Source organism: Urocitellus parryii, chromosome 5, assembly GCF_045843805.1.
Source record: "Urocitellus parryii isolate mUroPar1 chromosome 5, mUroPar1.hap1, whole genome shotgun sequence".
In the NCBI taxonomy this organism is placed as follows: domain Eukaryota; kingdom Metazoa; phylum Chordata; class Mammalia; order Rodentia; family Sciuridae; genus Urocitellus; species Urocitellus parryii.
The window spans coordinates 59,758,729-59,783,763 of NC_135535.1; the positions used below are offsets into that span (position 1 = coordinate 59,758,729).

Genomic DNA, 25,035 nt, shown 5'->3' on the forward strand with positions numbered 1-25,035 from the left:
GAAAATTTGATCTCTTGAAATGTAAAAATTAATAAATTAACAGTGGTTCAAAGTCACAGAAAACTTAAAGAAAGTTAATGTTAAAACTTTTTAAATTCAGAGTCCAAATTGAAAGGAAAATGGCTTAGGCATTTAACTGGAAAACATGCAATAGATGAATTCATTTAGGAACATTTTTTTGACAATTGAAAAACATGTGTATAACAGTGTATATGGTGGGGACTGTGATGATGAGAAAACACTTGCAGGCCGATCCCCACCCCAAGTTAGTATTCTTTGTTAAGTGTCAATAGTGTAGCACATGCCCTTTTCTACTATAGGACATGATAGCAGACATCAGACTTGCAGAAAACTTTCCAGACGGCTTAAAACAGAAGTTTAAACTGATCAAATTAAGTATGCTTATTGTAATGTAATGTAATAAATGTTAAAATGTAATATTTTAAAAAACCATTGTGAATAAGAAAAACCCAAATTAAAACTGCTATATAGTCTATAACAAACTGTTTCTGAATGTTAAGTGTAGATCTAACAGAAGTCAGAAATCAACAATGAGGAACAATACTGTAACAATTTTCATTCTACTGGGACTGACAGATGATCCACAGCTGCAGGTTCTGATTTTTATCTTTCTGTTTCTCACCTACGTGCTGAGCATAACTGGGAATCTGACTATCATCTCCCTCATCTTAGTGGATTCTCACCTTAAAACAGCCATGTACTATTTCCTACAAAATTTTGCTTTCTTGGAGATCTCATTCACATCTGCATGTATTCCCAGATACTTATATAACATAGCAACAGGTGACAAGATGATTTCCTACAATGCCTGTGTCAGCCAAGTATTTTTTACTGACCTCTTTGGTGTAACTGAATTTTTTCTCCTGGCTGCCATGTCCTATGATCGCTATGTGGCCATCTGCAAGCCCCTGCATTATGTGACTATCATGAGTAGTAGAGTCTGCAGGAGACTTGTGTTTTGTTGTTGGGTAGCTGGTCTGTTTATTTTAATCCCCCCACTCAGCCTAGGCCTGAATCTGGAGTTTTGTGATTCTAATATCATTGATCATTTTGTTTGTGATGCATTTCCCCTCCTGAAAATCTCTTGCTCAAATACTTGGTTTATGGAACAGACCATTATCATCTGTGCTGTACTGACCCTCATTATGACACTCATGTGCGTAGTTCTGTCCTACATTTATATCATCAAGACAATTTTAAGATTCCCTTCTGCCCAGCAAAAGAAAAAAGCCTTTTCTACCTGTTCTTCCCACATGATTGTGGTTTCCCTCACCTATGGCAGCTGCATCTTCATCTACATTAAACCTTCAGCGAAGGACTCAGTGGCCATAAATAAGGGAGTGACTGTCCTCACTACTTCTATGGCTCCCATGCTGAACCCCTTCATTTACACACTAAGGAACAAACAAGTACAACAGGCCTTCAAGGACTCAGTCAAAAGAATTGTAATATTTTCCAAGAAATAAGGGACATGAAGTTGATGTTTGGTGAATTTCCCAAAGTCCGCTGGCAAGTTAACTTTTTCAAAATGCTCTTGCTCATCCTCATCCAGTGGCATCTTCTCAACAAGCCTCTTTTAAGATCACGTCATTTCATAATAGGCAGGTTAATAGCTTTCAAAATTTTAAATCCTTGCTTCATTTTCAAATTTGAAGACCAAAAAATAAGATAAGAGAAAATAAGATAGATATAAACTTTTAGTCATTTTTTTTTACATTTTCAGGGACAACAGAACAAATAATCATCACCATTATTTCTTCCAATCCAAAACTTCCAAATGATTCATTCATTAATTCACCTAATAAATATGTATTGGGCACTTTCCTTAGGGTAGGTACTGTTCTAGGTCTTACAAAGAGAAGACAAAGCAAAATCAGAATAAAAAAAATCTTTCTACGCCCCCTCAGAGGTAAAAAGAAGAAACGGAACAAGCAAGCTAAATGCTTATCAGCTGAAGAATGGATGAAGAAAATGTGGTATTTATACACATTGGAATACTTCTTGGCTATAAAATGAGATGAAATTCTGTCATTTGCAAGAAGATAGATGGAAGTGGAAATCATTATATTAAGAGAAATAAGTTGGTGTAGTGGTGCATGCCTGTAATCCCAGTGGCTCAGGAGGCTGAGGGAGGAGGATAAAAAGTTCGAGACCAGCTTCAGTAATTAGTGAGACCCTGAGGAACTTAGCAAGACCATGTCTCAAAAATAAAAAATAAGAAGAGCTGAAGATGTGGCTCAGTGATTAGGTGCTCCTAGATTTAATCCTCAATCCAAAGAGAGAGAGAGAGAGAAATAAGCCAGGATCAGACAGACAAGTACTTCACAAGTACTTCACTTATGTGTGAAATATAAAAAAAGTATATATCATTGAAGTTGTGTGTAGAATGACAGTTGCAAGAGGCTATGGAAAGTAGAATGGGGAAAGGTAAATTGATGAGTAGTAAGTTATAGATAGGAGTAAGAAGTTCTGCTGTGCTACTGCCAAGAGGAGTGACTTCAGATAACAATAATATATCAGATATTACAAAAAGCTATAAGAAAGGATTTTGAATGTTTCCATCAAGAAGAAATGATAAATGTTTGAGAAGATAGCTTGTTTTTATCCTGATAAGAATATTATACAATGTATACAAGCATTGAAAAATCATGTAGTAACCTATAAATATGTATATTTTTTATGTTTTCATGTTTAAGTTTAAAAAATAAATTTAAATAATAAAACCAAAAAGCTTAGGTTGCACCAAAAATAAGTGTTTTTGTCCTGAAATTGAATTATAAACCTTTCAATTTGAGAAAAACATCTAAAATACTAAAGCTTGAAAATTGCGAGTTTTAAAGTATATCAAACCAATAAAGTCAAAATTTTAAATAGAATAGGCTTTCCTAAAAAAAAAAAAACAGAGTTAAAAGGAATAAGGTAAAACAATACTATTTTGGGAAATTTAAATGTTTTTGTACTGCAAAATAATCTGCCAGGTGTAGGTAGTTATATTAAAACATTTACACAAAATGTTACTAAAATGAGCAAACAGAGAAAGTGAAGTGAAAAGAAATAAAGGAAATAAAAACAGCCAAATATATGGGATCTTAAAAATTTAGATAATTTTCTAACAGGAATATAAAAAACTGTAAATAATATGACTGCAGTTTTAGGATATAAATAGCTATACAATATAAGAGTTCAAATTGTTTACCACATTCCTCCCAAAAAGCTTATATGGTTTATCATCTGAAACTAATACCTTATCCCCAGAGGTATTTGAATTTTCATTTTCCTACTTTTTTGTGCCTCATCTTTTCCATACGAGGTTTACATATCAAATTTTTTCTTTCTTCATTTTTCTATGCCTTGGTTCTTAAAATAACATTCATTCCTCCTGCCCAATCTTACCTGCCCCAAACCCCAAAGAGTCACCATGCAGAAACATCCTGTATGTCTGCTATTATTTTTATGTAAGTTTTTAAAATGTATATATCACAGCATAATGCATTACAATTCTTATTACATATATAGAGCACAATTTTTCATATCTCTGGTTGTATAGATAGTATATTTACACCAATTCATGTCTTCATACATGTACTTTGGATAGTAATGATCATCACATTCCACCATCATTAATTACCCCATGCCCCCTCCCTTCCCCTCCCACCCCTCTGCCCTATCTAGAGTTCGTCTATTCCTCCCATGCTCACCCTCCTTATCCCACTATGAACCAATCTCCTTATATCAAAGAAAACATTCGGCATTTGATTGTTTGGAATTGGCTAACTTCACTTAGCATTCAATTTTTCTCTACCTAGATTGTCAATATTGAAAGCAGAAACTTTGTCAATATAGTTTGTGTCCTTGAGTATGATTAATTTCCAGTATCTTAAAAGCACACCTTTTTTAGTAAAAACGACATTTGAATCATTGTAACAGAAAATAAAAGGGAAAAAATATTTTCAACAAGAGGAATTAAATGTATCAATGTTGAAACAAAAGATGAATTAATGCTATATTGATTATAACATAAATATGCTTCCTGCATTTCATCTTTGCTTGCTGCTTTCAGTGAATATATAGTTCAAATTCATTATACACATATACATTAATTACTCTATGTATCATGTTATTGATTTTCTTGTATATATTTAAATTGTACAACATGATATACATGATGAAATGATTAGTACAATCAAGAAAACTAATGTACCCATCATCTCAAAAAAGTTTTTGTTTTGTGTAGAGGCACCTGATATCTCATCAATTTTTCAGTATAAAATACAATATTATAAATTATAGTCTTCCTACTGTATATTGTCTCTAGATTTATTCATTTTGCATAACTTCAAGTTTGTACCCTTTGACCTACATTACATAGATAGGTTGAATATCAAACATTTTATTTTCCTAACAGATGCATCCAGATTCTGCTCTGTTGGTTGCATGTTTCCTAGTAAAAGATATAAAATCACAGACCCTGGGATTTTTCAAAGTTATTCCCTATTTGAAAAGTTAACCTTGATATAATAGTATCTAAATTCAAATCCTGTCATTTCTACTAGCTGTGAGATTTTTACCAAGTCACCCTATTTCTTTAAGCCATTTCCTTTTGATTGAAGCACTTAATCCACTTAAAAAAAAACACAGCTGTATTAGTACATCAAATACCATAGTGTACACCTTAAACATATGTAGTAAAAATAATAAACATACCTTTATTAATATGTGATTTATATACATTTGATGTATAAATTATCATTGCACAACTGAATATAAAAATCAAATTATTTTTGTTATATTTACAAAGTTGTGCATACCTCACCAGAATCTAACTTTGGAACATTTCTATCATCCCAAATGGAACCCTGTTAACTTCAGCCATCACTTTTCATCTATCTCTTTCCACACTTTTTCCCAGCTTGAAACAACAAATATACTCTCTTCTATTATTGGTCAAAAGACACAGAGTTTCAGTTAGGAGATCTGTTGTATATCAGGGTGAATATATTGAATAACAGTATATTGTATATTACAAAACAGTTGAAAATAAGTTCACATCTCTAAGCACGAAAACATGGGAGGTGATGGATGCAAGCACATGGCCACCGAATGATGGAGGCAGGAGACAGGAAGCAAACCTCGGATCAGCAAGCTTTCCTCTATTCTGCAGCAAAGTCCATTGATCAGACTTGGAGGGCTCATTTCTGGGTACAGGAAATGGCCCTCTGGGTTACAGAAGGAGTTTGGGTTTTATAGTTTACAATGAGTGTGACTTAATCAATGGATACTGCAGATGTGCAGTTTGGACAGTCAGGGACCTAGTTGTGCAGGTTAAAATTTTAACTCAGGAAGGCAGTTGTAAAAAGGTAAACTTGTTGTCATTGGGGAAAGCTCAAAACTCAGTGTTCACTGCTTATTTCTGGTACCCCCTGTTATCTAGAGCTTCACTATTTGCTTTTCTCCTTCCAGGACTCATCTGCAATAGGAAAGGGTAAAAGTACAGGCTCAGCATTTTGGTATTTGCCTCCTTCCTTCAGAACCCATTGTGTTTGGGAAGGGATGAAGCTTTGCTTTAGGTGGAGATGCTGACGATGAACCGGGAAAGGATGAAAGTTTGCTTTTTCCCTTAGGGCCCGTTCTTAATATTTGGATAATTTCCCTCCCTCCTCCCAAGCCATACTATCCCTCCATGTTTTTCTTGGGGAACTGTCTTGTAGAAGTATTATTTTCCATAATGCTTCAGTGGATATGCTAATTAGCATACTTTGATCAGTCCTCATTGTACACATATATCAAATATATATATCACATATATACAATTATGGTTTGTCAAATTAATTCTGTCATTAATTTCATTTTCTTTTTTGAGATTTGGATCATATGTGACTCTAATAAAATATATTTATTTTATGTGAGCTTCAAGTATTCTTATACTTTGTGGAATTATAAGAAATTTGCTTAACTCAAAAATATTTTCATGCAGTAGATTCTATTATATTTCTATTCCCAGAGGAATTATAAAGTCAATTTTATGAAAGAATAAATTTCTTATTGTGAAGACCTTTCTGTAGATTTGAAGACACAGAAATTCTGATTTTAACATACTAGATTTTACTATATGTACTAGTATGTATAGTAAAATTATTTTAATGTACTAGATTTTAACATAATTTAAAATACCATATATGTTAGTGCACAAAAAGAAATTGACATTTCTGCTTTCTTTTAGAATGCTCACAGTTGAATCTAGGCATGTTTATTGAAATTATTTATTTGTTTTGACTGAAGAATTTTTATGGTTTGTGTAATAAAAATAACATTCTGAGAAAGGAAGCTGAATGATATTTTTAAATCTTTATGTAAATATATTTTTGGCATAAAAATTGATAAATCAGAAAAAGAAATGGATCTTTTAGTTACTTTGTGTGCTAACAATTAATTAAAAGAAACTGGATTAGTTTTGCTTTTAATGATATTCTTAAAGTTGTCCTACGAGTCTCTTTTAATGATCCTCATGCTTTCTTCTGTCTCTAAAGTCCACTTCCCATTGTTACTACAGTAGGTTTGATTGTTTTCCCCAAGTTAATTACACAAATGATTCATTAGTGGTTTTGAACCTGGGTCACAAAGGACTTTTTTGTTCATTAACTTTGTTGCAGATTTGGCAAATAAAATAAATGTCTAGCTTCAAATTGGAAAACCCTTTCTCTGAACAAAAGAGTTCTGGTCATCAATTACTCTAAAGGTAACAAGAGTTCCCTTGAACCCACTTTTCAGTGATAGTTAAAAATAAAAAATAATTTCCTGGGCTTATGATAGCACTATATCTATTGTGAGAAAGTTGGTGGAATTTATAAAAGAGAAAATTCAAGGATATTGTTAGTGTTGAAGTGACCAAATTCAATCAGTAGTGGCTAAAAATTATCAAGTTCATTCTTAACATTTTCAAGTTGTGTCTGTAAAAATACATGTAAACAACTAATAGAGGAAGGTTATGATTAACTGCCAGAAGGGTAAATATAATAAATTCTGTCTTTAATTTCATTTTCTTTTTTGAGATTTGGGTCATATGTGACTTTAATAAATGAATCTTTCCTGATTGCACTAAAATTTAGAAATGCAAATTAATGTGGTATTAACAGTATTTTTAGAGTGCTTTAATCTTGGGTACTGTATAGATATTTATAAAATTATATTAAACAACAATGAAAAAGTAGCATCATTTGAGTCATGTGTAAAGTAGTAATATCTCCAATGAAAGTTTCTGGAAACTAAAAACTAGAAACTACTGGCTAGATATGTACATTTCCCATAAAATTGGATACTGTGGGACAGAGATAAAAATGGAGAAATACAGAGCATTGAAGAAAAGAATACTCCAGATAATCCATGCAAAGTGTTTATTTCAATGTCTAGTCTATAGTAAGGTTTTAATAATTAAAACACACTAATTTGATTATAAAGAGTACAAGGTGAGAAGTAAAAAGGGGTGTGGAAAATCATGATTTTCACTTTGGTCGTGTTTGGGGTACATCTAATTATATGATTGAGGTCACAAAGAGCAATAACTTTTTAGAGCTGAGAAATTCAGGAAAATAATCCATCAGGAAGAAATAATGCAGCATTAAGAACTATCAACATAAGAGACACCAGCAAGAAAATAAATGTCTAGAAATGACAAAGCAAAAAGGTGAGAAAATCAATATGTACGTAACAATAGGAAAGTAAACAGAGGCTACTAGAAATACTGTGTGGGTGAAAACACTTCTGTGCTGGGAAGGGTGGCACACTCTAATAATCTCAGCCATTGGAGAGGCTGGGATAGGAGGATCACAAGTTCAAGGCCAGCCTGGGCAAATTTGTTGGACCCTGTCTCAAAATTAGGAAAAGGAAAGAAAGAAAACACACATTATAACGTTATACTTAGAAATTTCCTAAACTTCAATAGAAAAAGAGAGGTGTGATAAACTTTCATATAATTAATTTATTTAAAAACATGGGGACAAAATATGATTTCAGTATACTAATAATTGAATGTATGGTAACCAACAAAAGGACAATAATTATGAATCAGGGCAGTGAAGTAGTTAAATTATATTTATTACTCATTATTTATAAATATTTTATATAATATATTATCACATAGTATATGTATGAAGGCTAATATTTTTTTCTATTTTACACTAACAAACTGAGTCACAGTGAAATCAAACCATGCTTGAAGAAATGTGTAATAGTTAAAACCTGATATATTTTGAACTTTGGGATATTAATACAGCATTTTGGAATGTGCTCAACACTTATAGATATTAAAAACTAAAAACTGTTGTGATTTTCATAGGTATGAATTCCATATCTAACTTATCATCCTATACAATAAACTCATTCTAAAAATACTCTTTCTTATGTACTACAATAGGGAAGGAGTATTATAAACAGAAAATTATGAGGAAAAATCAGGGGAATAAGTAAGGAAGTAGTTGTTTAAAGAAAACACATGTGTACTTGACATCTTAAGCCACAGAAAGAGAGCCTGTATAATTAACTGTTTGTGTGATATAATTGTATTAATAACAAGACTTCAAGGAAACATGAATATGAAAAAGAAAGTGTAAAATTCAGCTTTAGGATTCACAGAGTAAATAAGGAAAATCTCTCAATCTTACAAAACACTAATAATCAAATCTAGCTGTTTGGGAAAATTAAATCTGAGATTCAGGTAAAATAAAAAAATGGGAGTTCATAACCCACTTGAATCTAATGTATGAAATATGATATGTCAAAGGCTTTGTAATGTTTTGAACAACCAATAAAAAAAATGAGATAAGAATGCAATAAGAAGAAAGCAACCATAATATTTTGGAATTGGTATACATAATGCAATTTGATATTTTTAATGTACCCTGAAATGACCAAAAATATGTAATTATAGAACCTAAGCTGCTGTGAATGACAATATTTGTAAACAAAACAGTTAAATGCATGTGAATGGGTTTTCAAGGTTCTTTATCTGTGAATTACCATCGCACACAAACATCTCTGAATTTTAAATGCAAATTAAATAGAAGTGAGAATCCAATTATGAGAAATCACACAGTAACAACATTTATCCTGCTGGGACTGACAGATGACCCACAACTGAAGGTCGTGATTTTCATCTTTCTCTTTCTCACCTACATGCTGAGTATAACGGGGAACCTGGCAATCATCTCCCTCACCTTCCTGGATGCAGGCCTCAAAACTGCCATGTACTTTTTTCTACAAAACTTCTCCTTCTTAGAAATCTCATTCACAACTGCTTGTATTCCCAGATACTTGTACAGCTTATCAACAGGGGATAAGACCATCACATATGACAGTTGTATCATTCAGATATTTTTCACTGATATCTTTGGTGTAACAGAATTTTTTCTCCTCGCCACCATGTCCTATGACCGATACATAGCTATCTGCAAACCTCTACACTATGTGACCATCATGAACACCAGGGTCTGCAGAAGACTCATCCTTTGTTGCTGGACAGCTGCTTTGTTGGTCATACTCACACCACTTAGCCTGGGCCTGAATCTGGAATTCTGCAACTCTACTGTTATTGACCATTTTGTCTGTGATGCAGAACCCATCCTAAAAATCTCATGCACAGAAACATGGCTCATAGAGCAGATGGTTATAATTTGTGCTGTGTTAACTTTTATCATGACTCTCATATGTGTAGTTCTATCCTATGTATACATCATTAAGACTATTCTGCAATTCCCTTCTGCCCAACAAAGGAAAAGGGCATTTTCTACCTGTTCTTCCCATATGATTGTGGTCTCCATAACCTATGGGAGCTGTATCTTCATCTATGTTAAGCCTTCAGCAAAAGATTCAATGACTATTAATAAGGGGGTAACAATCCTTTTTACATCCGTCAGTCCCATGTTGAACCCCTTCATTTATACACTGAGAAACAAGCAAGTAAAACAGGCCTTCAAGGACTCAGTCAAAAGAATTGCATTGTTCTTAAATAAGTAATGGAATTTGCTAATGTAAAAGTATTTTAAGTTTACTGAAAGGATTGTTGATTTCTAAATATGTGTCTTTGACTTTTTACATCAGTCCTCTCCTTGCAAGGAAGGAGTTTCAGGATAAGTTTTCTCAAAAACAACAACAACAACAACAACAACATACTTCCAGGCAACTAAAAGACTTCACATAACAGCAAATCTCAATAGAAACTGCGAATAAAATGAAACAAAAAAACAGAATCAATGCATTCATCACATATTTGGGATTGAGTAAGTGTGTTCATAGAATTTGCCAATTCTAATATTGAAAGCCTTTTCTACATTTCAGGCAATGGGGATGAAATAAATAGAAAACCCACTAATTTCCTGTCCTTTTGAGACTTGTGTTTTAATGGATCCATGGAACCAATGAATTAAAAAACATGATAAAACATATTACACGTAAATTATAAACAGAAAATAACAACTATAAAACAGATGCATTTTAATGTTTAATAAATATCTTTATAAATGTTCATGTCAACCTGGAAACTGAATTATAAAATATGAAATCCTACAATTTTGAATATTCTAAAAACCACAGTTTTTCATGAAGTAACATGATAAAGATCTTTTTTAAAAATATTTTTAGTTTTGATGGACCTTTATTTTATTTATTGTTATTGATGCTGAGGATCAAATTGAGTGCTTCACACATGATAGGCAAACGTTCTACCACTGAGCCACAACCCCAGCCCTAAAAATTTTTGAAAGACTAGTATTTGGGCTGAGGATGTGGCTCAAGCGGTAGCGCGCTCGCCTGGCATGCGTGCGGCCCGGGTTCGATCCTCAGCACCACATACCAACAAAGATGTTGTGTCCGCCGAGAACTAAAAAATAAATATTAAAAAAATTCTCTCTCTCTCTCTCTCTCTCCTCTCTCACTCTCTCTTAAAAAAAAAAAAAAAGACTAGTATTTACAAGGAAAATGTTCATGTATCTATATCTTTATTTGGTTTTATGATTTATCAATAACTAATCATTTGCTGTTGAGAAATTAAAATTATTAGATGTTAGGGTCTGTAAACAAGTCAAGATGGCACCTGGCATTTTGCCAGAGGGAGTGGTTTGTGAAGTAACGCCAGGGAGCCATTAAGTGTGGAGATTCCTTATTGGTTGACTGATGTATCTAGTTTATGTTAATTAAGATAAGCTGTGTGGAATGTATATATACCCCTCTTGTCCTACAATAAACGGCTCCCACTCCTGCTGTATCAATGTACACAAGTTGCTCGTCACCCCCCAGGGCTATTTTGCCCTGCCAGCCGGACTGCGGCAATTAGATGATTATAAAATAACTTAAAAAGTGAGAAACATGAGGGGCTGGGGATATAGCTTGGTAGGTAGAGTGCCTGCCTAGCATGCACAAGGCCCTGGGTTCAATCCTAGCACCACTGAAAAAAAAAGAAAAAGAAAAATATGGAATGTATGTAAATTAATTAGCCATATAAATGACTACAACCCAAAGTAAATCTATGTAAGCTGTATCTCCATCTATTTTAAACTTTCACTGTGTTTATCTCAAGATAGGCAAGGGGCTTTATTGCAATCTAAACAACTTCTTCTTCTCCTTCTCCTTCTCTTTCTCCTTTTCCTTCTCCTTCTCCTTCTCCTTCTCCTTCTTTGTACCAGGGAGTGAACCCAGGTGCACTTTACCAATGAGCTATATCCCCCAACCCCCTTTTTTTATTTTGAAAGTGGATCATACTAAGTTGCTTAGTACCTTGCTCAGTTGCTGAGGCTGGCCTTAAAATTGTGGATTTCCTGCCTCAGCCTTCAGGGTGGCTGGGATTATAGGTGTGCACCACCACACCTGGCTGTTTATAACAGCCATAATAAAAGATGCTCAATGCAACATACCTTTTTTTTAAAAAAAATAATTGTTATTTTAATGGTACAACTATATGAGATATAAAGTGATAATTCAATACAAGTGTAGGGTGTATAAAGGTCAAATTACCGGCTATTAACATTTCCAACTACTAAAACTTAAAAAAAAATTGTCAGTGCATCTTATCAATATAAGATTCATAATGAAATTTATCTATGGGTTAACAACTAAAGGAACTATTGGATGAAAATTTGAGTGTTGTGACCCAGAATAATTTGAGATTTTCTGAAAAAGAATTGAATTTTGCATACATAATTCAATATAAACAATGGAAATGGAAATATGTAAAGTGTGCCATTTCTTAGAGCAACACCTAGTAATATCGACCAGGCAAAAAGGGGAATAGAGTAACATTCATTAGGGATGTGGAGAAGCTCTATCTAATGTAGGCATTTTGAGGCCACTCATATTTTCAGTTGTTCTACAACACTAACTCCAATTTGGTCTCCAGTTCTGATTCTTGTGACTTCTCTTTTCATCACTTTTGAACTTTTTCCCAACCTTCCCACATTTTTTCAGTTGACTCAGTCCATGCCCTAACTCCAAGATCAATAACCCTGTTAATTATATTCTACCAGTTCTAAATCCCTGAATGATAAGCACTGGGTGTTTATGAATGGAAATCAGTGGACTTAGTGACTACTGAGTTATTAGAAATTTTGTTTCAAGAAATTTAGATTGCAGCCAGGCACAGTGGTGCATGCTTGTAATCCCAGCAACTCAGGAGGCTGAGGCAGGAGGTTCACAAGTTTGAAGCCTACCTCAGCAACTTAGCAAAGCACTAAGCAACTTAGTGAGACCCTGTCTCAAAGTAAAAACTAAAAAGGGCTTGGGATGTAGCTCAGTGGTAAAATGCATCTGGGTTCAATCCATGGTACAAAAAAAAAAATAATTAAAATTTAGATTGTAGATCTGTTTGAAGTGAACCCAAAGTTTCATATTTCAAGAAATATTCTTGAAAGCTTATGCTCTGCCAGATCATATTCTAAGCATTTTACATCCACTAATTTTATATTCACAGAAATAGATACAGTTTCATAATGAACACCTCTATCACAGTGTCAACAAGTTATCAATTTAAGGCCGATATTGTTTTTAAAAAGTTTTTATAGTGCATCTTAACTATATATAATACTTCAGGTCATTTTGACATAATCATACATGCATGAAAAATAATTTGCTCCATTAAATCCTTCCCTTCCTCTCTCCCCCTATTCCTCATCCTGTACTCTACTGGCCTTCCTTTTATAATTTATGGGAGGAGGGTGCTTTATAGGTATATATAAAGGGGAAATTCACCATGATATATTCATATATGTACAAAGCATAAATTGTCAATTTCATTCTGCAGCTCCTTCCTTTTCCCGTCTCTCCTCTCCGTGATCTCTTTTCTCTCATCACAGAAATCCCCTCCTCCCCCACTTATTTTGGTCTAGCTTCTGTGTATGAGAAAAAATATTTAACTACTGACTTTATGAGTCTGGCTTACCTCACTTAGCATGATGTTCTCCACTTCCATCCATTTAGCAGAAAATGCTGTAATTTCATTCTTCTTTATAACAGAAAAAAATACATATATAGTATATACGTGTAATATGTATATAATGTATATACATATATATGTATAGGTAATATATCATATTTTATTTATTGATTCATCTGTTGAAGGGCACCTGGGCTGGTTCCAGAACTTGTCTATATAAATTGCACTACTACAAACATGGGTGTGCCCATATCATATAATATGCTGATTTTAGTTCTTTTGGGTAAATACCAAGGAGTGCAATAGCTGGGTTATATAGTAGTTCCCCTCCTAGTCTTCATACTGTTTCCAAAGTGGTGGTATTAATTTGCAGGCCCACCAACAATGTGTGAGTGTTCCTTTTTTTTTACCACATCTTCATCTCGATTATTATTTGTATTCTTCATGATTGTCATTCTAACTGGAGTGAGATGAAATTTCAATATAGTTTTTATTTGCATTTCCCTGATTGCTAAGGATGTTAAATAGATTTTAATATATTTTTTGGTCATTTGTATTTATTTTGGGAATTTTCTTTAGTTATTTAGCTCATTGGCTAATTGTGGTTTTATTTTATTTTTATTCTTGATATTTTTTTTTTGAGTTCTTCCTATATTATGGATATTAATCCTCTGTCACAGGAGTAGCTGGCAAGGATTTTTCTCCCATTCTGTTGGATTTCTCTTCAGTCCCTTGTTTTCTTTGCTGTGCAGAAGCTTTTTAATTTGATGCCATCCCATTTATTGATTCTTGGTTTTATTTCTTGAGCCCTATGTGTCTGATGAACAAAGTCAGTGCCTCACCCAAATAGTTGGAGTGTTGACCCTATGTGTTTCCTCTAAAAGCAGGAACCTATCTTTTTTCCAATGTATGGTTTGGCACCTTTTTCAAGTACCAGATGACTGTAGTTTCATCTATGCATCTTCTATTCTGTTCCATTTTAATACATGTCTGTTTTGATGCCAATGCCATTCTGTTTTTGTTACTATAGCTCCATAGCATACTTTGAGACTGGATATTGTGAGGTCTCCAGCATTGCTCATCTTGCTCAGGATTGCTTTGGCTATTGGCTATTCCTTTGGCTATTCTAATTTTTCTAGTTCTGTGAAGAATGTCGCTAGTATTTATGGGGATTTAATTGAATCTGCATAACACTTTTGTTATTATGGCCATTTTGACAATTTAATTTTGCCTTCCCAAAACATAGGACATTTTCCATCTTCTAAAGTCTTCGATTCTATCTAGTGTGTTCTAAAGTTCATTGTAGAGGTCTTTCACTTCCTTGATTAGATTTGCTACCAAGGTATTTTTGTTTTGTTTTGTTTTTGGAGGTTATTGTGAATGGGATGATTTTCCTGATTTCTTTTTCAGAAGTTCATTATTGGAGTACAGGAAAACTATTGATTTAGGTATTTTGATCTTGTATACTGCTACTTTGCTGAATTTGTTTATCAGCTCTAGAAGTCTGATAGACATTTTTGGGTCTTCTAAATATAGGATTATGTCATCATCAAATAAAAAATTGACTTCTTATTTTCTTATTTGTATCCCTTTAATTTCCTTCTCTTGCCTGATTACTCTGGTTAGAGTTTCAAGAAATATAATTCAATAGCAATGGTAAGAGTGAACATCCTTGTCTTGTTCCTAATTTTAGAGGAAATTCTTTCAGTTTTTCTCTGTTCAGTATGATGGGTTTCAGTTTGTCGTATATAACTTTTGTAATGTTGGGATAAGTTCCTTCTGCTCTTAGTTTCTCCAGCATTTTAACACAAATGACGCTGGCTTTTGTTAAAGGCTTTTTCTTCATCTATTGAGTTGATCATGTGATTCTTGTCCTTAATTCTACTTATGTGGTGAATTACATTTATTGATTTACATATATTGAAACAATCTTGCATTCATTGAATGGAACCCATCTGATCATGGTGTACTATTTTCTTAATCTCTTTTTGAATGTGGCTTGCCAATATTTTATTAGGGATTTTTGTATTATGTTCATCAGGGATATTGCTCTGTATATTTCTTTCCTTGATGTGTCTCTATCTGGTTTTAGTATCAGAGTGATACTGACTTTATAGGATACATTGGGAGTGTTCCGTCCCTCGCTATTTAATAGAATAGTTTGAGGAAGATTGGAGTTATTTCATCTTTAAAAGTCCGGTAGAACTCATCAGAGAATCCATCTGTTCCTGGGCTTTTGTGTGTTGGGTGGATTTCATTGCTACTTCAACCTAATTGCTTGATATTGATCTGTTTGTGTTTCTTATATCTACATGTTTCAATTTAAGTAGGTCATATGTGTCTAAAAATTGTCAATATCTTCTATATTTTCCAGTTTATTGGAGTATAACTTTTCAAAGTGCTTCCTAATGATTCCTTGGGTTTCAGAAGTGTCCGTGGTGGTATCTTCTTTTTCACTCTAATTTTATTTATTTGATCCTTCTTTCTCTTTTGGTTAATTTGGCCGAGACTCATCAACCTTGTTTATCTTTTCATAGAACCAATTCTTTGTTGAATTGATCCTTTTTATTTTTTTATTCTTTATTTTATTAATTATGGGTCTCATCTTAATTATTTCATATCTTCTACTGATTTTGAAATTAGTTTGTTCTTCTCTATCTAGGGACTTGAAGTATAACATTTGATTATTTATTTGGGATTTTCCTATTTTTTAATGTAGGTGCTCAATGCTATAAATTTTCCTCCAAGTACTCTTTTTATACTATCCCAGAGATTTTGATATGCTGTATCTCTGTTCTCATTTGTTTCAAAGAATTTTTTTAAAATTTCTCTTTGTTTTTTCCCTATGATTACGAATCTTGTTTTATCTCTAAACTGATTAGTCCATTTCACCAACCCTTACTGTATTGTTTGAAATGGATATACTTATTATTTTATCTGCAATGTTTTAAGATATATCTTTTAATGTATAAATACTTTGTTGAAAGTACTGGAGAATGAACTAAGGAATATTCTACCACTGAGCTATATCCCCACTGAGCACTTTTTTATTTATTTAAGTTGCTGAGACTGTCATAAAACTTTTTTTGAAATTAGTTTGATCCTCCTGCCTCAGCCTCCTGAGTAACTGTGATTATAGGCAATGTGCCATCATATCTGCTTAAGATATAAATATTTAAAAATATTAATATTTAACATAAAGTGTAACTTATAATATTACCAGCACCCAGTCTATTTTCAGCATCCCAAAATCTCTTTAATGCCCATCCAGGTAAATATGCTATTAAATATATCTGCTATGCTAACTAATCTGAAATAAGTTAGTTTAGTTATGATCATCATACAAATACCAAGGCAATAGTCTCTACCTATTTACCTGAAGTTTTGATGTTCACTTTTTAAATACCCTCAATCAATTGTGGTTTGAAATTCATAAATTTTAAATTGCACACCTTCCAGAGTAGCAAGGTAGTATCTCACACACCATCTCACTATATCCTACCCCCACCCTGATCATCCCTTTGTAAACCACATCCACACTCTTGTAGTAACATCCAGCTTGTAGTATCATAGTTACCTCAGTAACTCTTGCTTTTAGTAGCCATATGGTGCCAAATAATGAAGCTAAAGCCTAAGAGTAGTTGGTGCTAACAATTCAGATATGCCAAAGAGAAGCCACGAAGAACTTCCTTTAGGTGAGAATGTGAAAGTTTATCATTGCTCTGGATTTATTTTTTAAAAGGGATGTCTAGTGTTTGGTATTATCCACAGTTTCAAGAATTACCTGGTGGACATAGACTGTATAGCCTATGGATAAGGGAGGAAATACTGTACAGAACGTTTATACTTTTGTTCTAGTTTTATCTATTCAACATTATGTCTGTGATAGTTACTCAAGTCATTATATTGGCAACAGTTTTTTCAAAATTTTTAATCAACAAATAAAATTTGTGCATATTACTATGTAATATTTTAAAACATGTATCCATTGTGTTACATTCAAAGGCAATCCCTTCACTTCCTAGGCTGATGTTTCACTATTCATCCAAGGCTTGAGTCTTATGTGAGACTCATAGTCTCAGGGACCAACAGAGTTCCAGGGAAATCCCCAGTCCATACCATGGCTGACAGTGCTATATGTTGACATACAGATCCATCCCACTGAAGTTACAAATTTCTACCTGATATCAGGGTAGGTCACAATGTTCTATCCGCAGGCGCTGGCCTGGATCAGGGGCCATGAGGTACACCCTGGTACTAGGTTTTACTGTGACAGGTCTGGTACTGAGTTCTAAGGTCAGCTCTTAATTTCCTCTCTCTTCCCTCTCTTAATTTCCTCTATCTCCAAAGATATCTCTTGCCACACTGCACTCTTTGGTGATGTGGGAAATGTAGTATAGGGAACTTTTTCCCTCCTGATTTCTTCAATGAATCTTTTCTTCTTATTATGCTAAAACCAGGTGCTGTGATCTTTCATATGGCTTCCTTAGTTCCCACAGAGGTAAATTACAAGTGTGAATAGTTCTTCAAGTTGATGATTCTGTGATTAAAGGATCACTGGATGGTCTTGCTCCACAATTATGCTCTTCCTCCACTTAGCAATAGTTCATTCATTTAATTTCTAAGTTATAGTCTATCATATATGACGAATATTTACATCATTTTCAGTATGTAACTATTAAAAATAAAAATACTAAAACATTTTTCCAAGCATTTTTATAAATTTATGCACTCATATTTTTAGAATTTTTATAAATTTATGCACTCATATTTCACTTAGGAGTGAAACTGGTAAGCTATATGATACCACTATGTTAAGCTTATATGACAATGCCAAATAATTTTTAAGGATGATGTATCAATATAGTCTTGTATCACAATGCTGAAGGTTCCAAATTTTTGCCAATACTTAACTTTACCAGATCTATTAATTTTAGCTATTTTGGGACTTGTAATATTAAATACCTTATTATATGTCCTTTGGATTTCGGATATTCTATTATTGAAGTGCTTATTCAAATAATATTTCTTTTTGTTAAATTGTCTTTTCATTTTAAAAATTTACTTTTTGGAGTTTGAATGCTCTATATTTTGCATGTACTGAAGTACTTACCCCCTTTGTCTTGTCTCTTCATGTTTTAAATTATGCTTTGAAAAATAAGAGGTTCTAAATTTTAATAAACTCCAATTCATCATTTCATCTTTGTTGTTAATAGAATTCTTTATGTTTTGCTCAGAAATCTTTGCCTAATCTCACTATCATGCAGACCATTAAACACATTGTATTACACAGGTTTCAATCACAGAGGTGAATGAAGTATATAAAATTTACTTTGTCTCTATTTTGAGGCAAGAAACAATTTCATTTAATCCATGGATAACCAAATAATCCAGCATTCTTTTATCACCCTTTCCTCATTGCATCAAGTGGTAACTTTGTAATAATCAATTGTTACTTAAGTGAATATTTTTCAGGTCTTATTGTTCAATTCCATTGATGTGTTTCTCTACCTTTGAATGGGATACTCAGAGGTACTCTTGTGTTTTAGGTTTTTATTATTCTTATTTATTTTGTTTGTATATTTTGTATCAATTTCTCCAAATTAACAATTACTATTATATTTACTTAAATGATTTACTTGTAGTGTCTTCTAAATGTTGCTGCATATACAACCAAGTAATCTTCAAATAAAGACAAATTTATTTATTTACCTTTATTGCACAGTGCATGAAAAGTAGAAATTGTGGGAGAGGATGCCCTGTCATACGCTCAACAGAAAAGCTGCTAATATTAAAAATAACATAATATTTTCTGGATTCCCTCTTCAGATTAATACATCCTGTTTCTATGAAAACTTTGCTGAGAATTTGTAATCAGTGAGTCTCGCTCACCTCCTGCATGGGTGAGGGAATAAGTCTGAAGGATGGGCTGGCTGTGAAATAAAATCTATGAAAGTATAACCATGAAACAGACACCAAAGATCAGAAATGTAGTTTACAGAGAGAGGCAGAGACAGGTTAAGCAGAGGAGTACCGCTTCTAACAAAGATGGAGCCTGTGCTTTATTTAGGTATAAGGTTTCAGTGAGTCTTGTCTCAGGAGCTTGCTTCTTCATGAAAAACAGGATAAGGTGAGGGTAAGCAGTCTGTTTGGCTCTTCACGGGTCCCATATCCCATGCTATGCTAGAATTTGAGCAGTGAGCTAGGTAGTGAGCTTTCTCAAACCAGTGGTTCCTACTGGGAGTTCCTGATACAGGCTTTCCTGCCTAATGGTGGAAACACAGCTTTAGTTCATGCATGGCTCATGGATGGCTCCCTGCCATCCATATTTTATCAAACTACTTATATTTTATCAAAAGTTTATATTTATCAAACTATTTTTTCTACTTTATTGAGATCATCATATTTTTATTTACTTACTCTGAGAATTTTCAATTGATGAGCCAACCTAGAATTTCTGAAATAAACCTCATTTTATGCTTATGTATATCCTTTCCTTTCTTACAATATTTAATTCAATAATTTATATTTAGAGATCCTTACACTTATTTTAACATAAATAAGCTTGTATTTATACTTATAATCCTTTTAAATTTGGTATCAAGTTTATATTACAAGTTAAGAATATTTCCTTTTACTTTTCTCTGGATGAGTTTATGCAAAATCAGTGTTTATTGTTTTTTCAATGTTTGGATTAATTTACAAGTAAAACCATTTGATCTTGAATTTTATTTGTGAGAACATTATGGATTATGGAATTCATAACTTGACATGTTTTAGAATATTCATATTTCCTGGCCTTACTTGTCTCCATCTGTTTCATTTTATTTTTCAATTAATCTTTATTTTATATATACAATTTTATTGGACTAATATCTTCATAATACACCATTAATAATTGTTGGGTCTGTAATTATGTTCCCTTTTGGGACAATTGCCATTTAAATAGTTTCTATTTTATTCCTTTTTTCTTAATAATATTTGCAGATATTTAACAATTTAATTAACCTATTTTTTAAAAATGAATTTTATAATTTTCTTATATTTATGTTAAATAAAACAAATTTTTTTTACTGTTTAATTTTCTTCCTTATATTTTGTTTTAATTTGTTCTTTTGTATCTTCTTAATATAGATACTTATATTGCTGGGTTTTCTACTGTCATATTTTCTAAAATATGGATTTAAAATAAACATTTTGTGTTCAATAATGCATTAGCTATAGTCTACAAATTTTTATATATTATACTTAATTTCAAAATATGATTTAATTTATATTATTCCCCGCTTTCACCTTAGAAATCATTTAAAAGTTTTAAGTATTTATATTAAGTATTATAAAGGATAACAAGTACGAAAACACAAGAGTGACATAGATAAATTCTGCTTAGGTGCAACCAAACTATATGTAGGTAAAAAGGTGCAATTTAATAATTAAAATATCTTTCTCAGTGAAAAGACAAAGGAAAGATCAAAACATAGAAAATAACATGACATAGACTTAGGATGTAGAAGGGTATCAGACATAGAAATTAATATGAAAACATAAGGTCTGTTTATAAAAATAGAAAAAAATCCAAAACATGAGTTTTTATACATCATAACAACATAAACAAAAAGTTAAAACAAATGATAAACTGATGAAGAAATTCTCACATCATATGTGATCACTAGACATAGTCATAAGTATTAGATTAAATGTGTTACATAGCGAGGTCATAAATAAAATTCAACTGTATAATATGGTTTAACCTTTTTGAGGCCACTTTAATAATTCAGTATAAAAGCCTCAATATGTGAGTTTATTTTTATTCTGAAATTCCACCTTTAAAAATTTATCTAGGTATATTTTCTCTAGCAATTGTTACTTTTAAAAATATCCCAGCAAACTAAATATTTAAAATGATGCAATCATGCAATTGATTATGGTGAAGATATTTTAAAAAAATAATGATAATTGCACATATATTTAAAACTAATAATAAAGTTTTAAAATACTAATGGATATTCAAAAATCCATATGGAGCATCATGTAATCAAGTAGGATAAAAAAGCAAGTTACAAAGGTAAATAATAGAAATAATATTTTATTTTTTTAAAATATTTGTGTAGCCTTATATTACTTTAAAGTATTTAAAAAAATTATCATTTGCTTTGAGTTTTCCAAATTGTTTTCTCTTCTATTGTCTTTTTTAATGTTTGAGAAAAATTAGCAGGTAGGTTCACCTTGTGATCTTTCAACTATCATTCTTAGTAAGGAAAAAATGTGGACAAGACAGATTCATGACCCCTGTTTTTCTACTATTGTATCTTGACCTGCAACTGTGGCTGTGATTGCATCTTTGTGTCCCTGAGGACACTGCCCCCACTGAAGCATCTTTCAGGATTTTTGCCCAAGTTCATTACAAAGAAGTCTCATTAGTAATGTTTGAATGTGGGTCACCAAGGACACAGTCATTTATTTATTTGTACTAGGGATTGAACTTACGGGCACTTAAACACAGAGCCACCTACAGCCTCAGAGGCTGAGACAGGAGGATCGCAAGTTGCCAGCCTCAGCAACTTATTGAGGTCTTAAGAAACTTAGTGAGACCCTGTCTCAAAATAAAATATAAAAAAGGGCTGTAGAGGTGGCTCTGTGTTTAAGTGCCTGTAAGTTCAATCCCTAGTACAAATAAATGTGAAGAATTCTAGGATTTCTCCAAGCAACAATCATAGAAAATAAGGGTGGGCCCTATACCAAGTCAAGAAAATCACTCATAAACTTTTGCTGTTAGGTGATCTTCATCAAATTAGGCATTATCACTCTTGTTAAAGAATCAGTTCAAGCTATTGTTAAGTCTCAAAAGAGTAAGTACAATGGCTAGTTCATTTAATCTTTTATAAATCTGTATAATGATTTTCTTGAAGAAGCCAATTGAATTTACATATTGAGGCTTTAATATTGAATTCCTTTAGCCTCAATATGTGAATATATTTTTATTCTGACATGATTTAACAAAATTGTATGTGATTAGTTATTTGAATTATTATATAAAGATCCACAGATTTTATTGGGTTGTCTTTTGGAATGCTGAATTTTGTTGTTTTGTAACAATAATGTGAATTTATAGATGGGGAGATGTTATTATTTTCATACCCTAACTTTCCTCTTTAAAGGGAAAAAAAATTAGTATCTGCACTAAAGCTATCCAATGTGACTGTTTATCTGATATTGACAAATTAGTTATCCCTGCGCTTTTCCAAATATAAAAATCTTTGACAGTTGTAACAATTTTCCTAAACTTTGCCTCTTAAAAGCAAGCTGTATTAATGAAGGGAATAAGTAAGGGACATTTTTTGGGGAAAAGGCTAAGATGCAGAGGGTTCAGAAAAGGGCCTGCTACCATGTAATACCTTTTTTTTTATTAGTTGCTCATGACAATACAATGATCTTGACATATCAAATATTTGATTCAAATGGGGTATGAATTCTCATTTTTCTACGTGTACAGGTTGTAGGATCACATTGGTTATATGGCCACATATATACATACAGCAATACTAGTGTCTGTTTTATTCTGCTCCCCTCCTATCCCTCCCTCCAGTCCCCTCCCCTCTCACCTTTAGGATCAACTGGGTTGAAAAAAAAATGGTTTAGAAACAGAAGTAAGATGAAAAGAGCATCCTTCCCTTCAATGAAATTATTCATTGTAGTTATTGTGTCCCATAGTTCCTAGGAATGTCAGAAGTCTTCAAGAAATTATTCTCTCTCCTTCCCAATGGTGGTACAATAAAACTTAGAATTTAACTGCAGTAACTGGTCATATAAAGAAGAGGTGATCCACCCTGATCTCTTGAAAAAGTGACTATTTTAAAGAAGAAATGGCATTCACATAATATGCTTATTGAGTTTTGTTAGGAAAATGGGGGGTGGTGGTTCCTGTTTATCTACATAAGATAAACACTGGAGATATTAATCTGAGTATGGTAATAAAATTGTGTGACAGCTGAGGAAAACCTACAGAAAAACTGATTCAAGAATTTAAAATTCATTAACTCTTATTTTGAAATATTATTAAAATATTCATTGGAGAGGCTTAAGTGGAAAGTCTAGGGGAAAAAGAAATCTTTGTAGAATACAATGATGAAATCCTTAAACATAAACTGAACAGAAGATTTTTCCATGGTATAATTGTACAAATTAAAGCAAATGTGATCAACACCCATGCCAACTAAAGATGTCAATAATTTTTTCAAAAAGACCTACCATAAGGTACAGTGATTTGAGTGTTGGAACTATAACAGTCACATGTGAGTTAAAGGAAATAAGTGCTATGAAGTTTATAGATGATACAACAAAGGTTGTGTATGTATGTGTGTGTGTGTGTGTGTGTGTGTGTGAATTTGTGTGTATACACATGCAAATATATATTCTTTGGAATTACATTTCTGATAACTATAAAATTGTGCAATGTTTCTAAACATGCTTTTTTCAGACATCTTAACAGTTGTAGAAAAGAAATGAATGTATAATATCATGTTAGGAATTGGTTTAAAATTTGTGGTATATTCATAAATTTATTTTAACATAGGTGAAATTTTGAAATAATAAGAATTTTATAAAACTAAAGAGAAGTTTATAAACTGATAACAGAAATTAAATGGTTTGAAATTAGAGTTCATTGAACTTATTGAGATGTAAAAATACTCATTTTAAAATACTCATTTTAAGATGACTGGCATGTAAAATTGTATATTCAGATATGCAAATTTCTTGACTTTTGGTTTGAATACATTACTGACAGATTCTTCAAGAAAGCAAAAATATAACAAAGATATCTGTTGAAGAGCTAAAACAAGGAAGAGACACCAGCGGACATTTTGGTTGGCATGGAAGTTAACAACATAAGCACAGGAGTGATACTTTCATGGTATGACTTTATTCACTAGCAAAGAAAATAAATGTCAAATACAGGCTCATATGAAATTTAAGTAATTAATTTCAGTGACAAAGTAATTTCAAGATGAAACCCAAATAGAACTGAAGCTAGCTTTGAACTTGTAGGCAAATTATATAGATATGTATGTATTCATACAATATTTCTTAAACACACTAATCATAAATCTAGGATTGTGTTAGTTTGGGTAGATATCCTAGTTTAAGCAAAAAAATATAACATTCTAATTTCAACAAACTTAGTTTCTCATGGGAAATGCTAAAGCCAAGTTAAAATTGCTTGTCACAGGAGCAAAAATGAGCAATTAACACAGACTGCAGATTTTTAGAAGTCTGTCCAATAGAGCAGATGCTGAAACTGAAAATCACAATAAGAGATGTACACAGGCAGACTGTGGAGAGCTTATTTAGTATTTGGAATTTGATTTTGTACTTGACTCTAGTGTTATCAAATTGTTAGAGTATTTTTCATCATTAACAGACTGAAAGTATGTAAGTAATATGTTTTATTTTTCCAGCTGTATATCCTTGGATCAAACATTTCTTCATTTGTAGTCACATGTGCACCCCAGAGGATTACTGCATATAAATTACACACAATCAGAGAAATGTAAGGAGAATCAAAGGAGTGATCCAACAATGTGGCAGTTACATTTTAAAAC

At 32.5% G+C, this 25,035-nt stretch overlaps 2 protein-coding genes across 2 annotated transcripts; both read left to right on the forward strand.

The window, feature by feature from the left end:
- The first annotated feature begins 551 nt into the window (after positions 1 to 551).
- LOC113189569 (olfactory receptor 6C2-like) lies at positions 552 to 1,487 on the forward strand. The gene has a single exon (XM_026398419.2). The coding sequence runs from the start codon at positions 552 to 554 to the stop codon at positions 1,485 to 1,487; it is 936 nt and encodes a 311-aa protein (XP_026254204.2).
- A 7,606-nt stretch (positions 1,488 to 9,093) lies between these two features.
- On the forward strand, positions 9,094 to 10,029 carry LOC144254971 (olfactory receptor 6C2-like). The gene has a single exon (XM_077799033.1). The coding sequence runs from the start codon at positions 9,094 to 9,096 to the stop codon at positions 10,027 to 10,029; it is 936 nt and encodes a 311-aa protein (XP_077655159.1).
- The last annotated feature ends 15,006 nt before the right edge of the window (positions 10,030 to 25,035 follow it).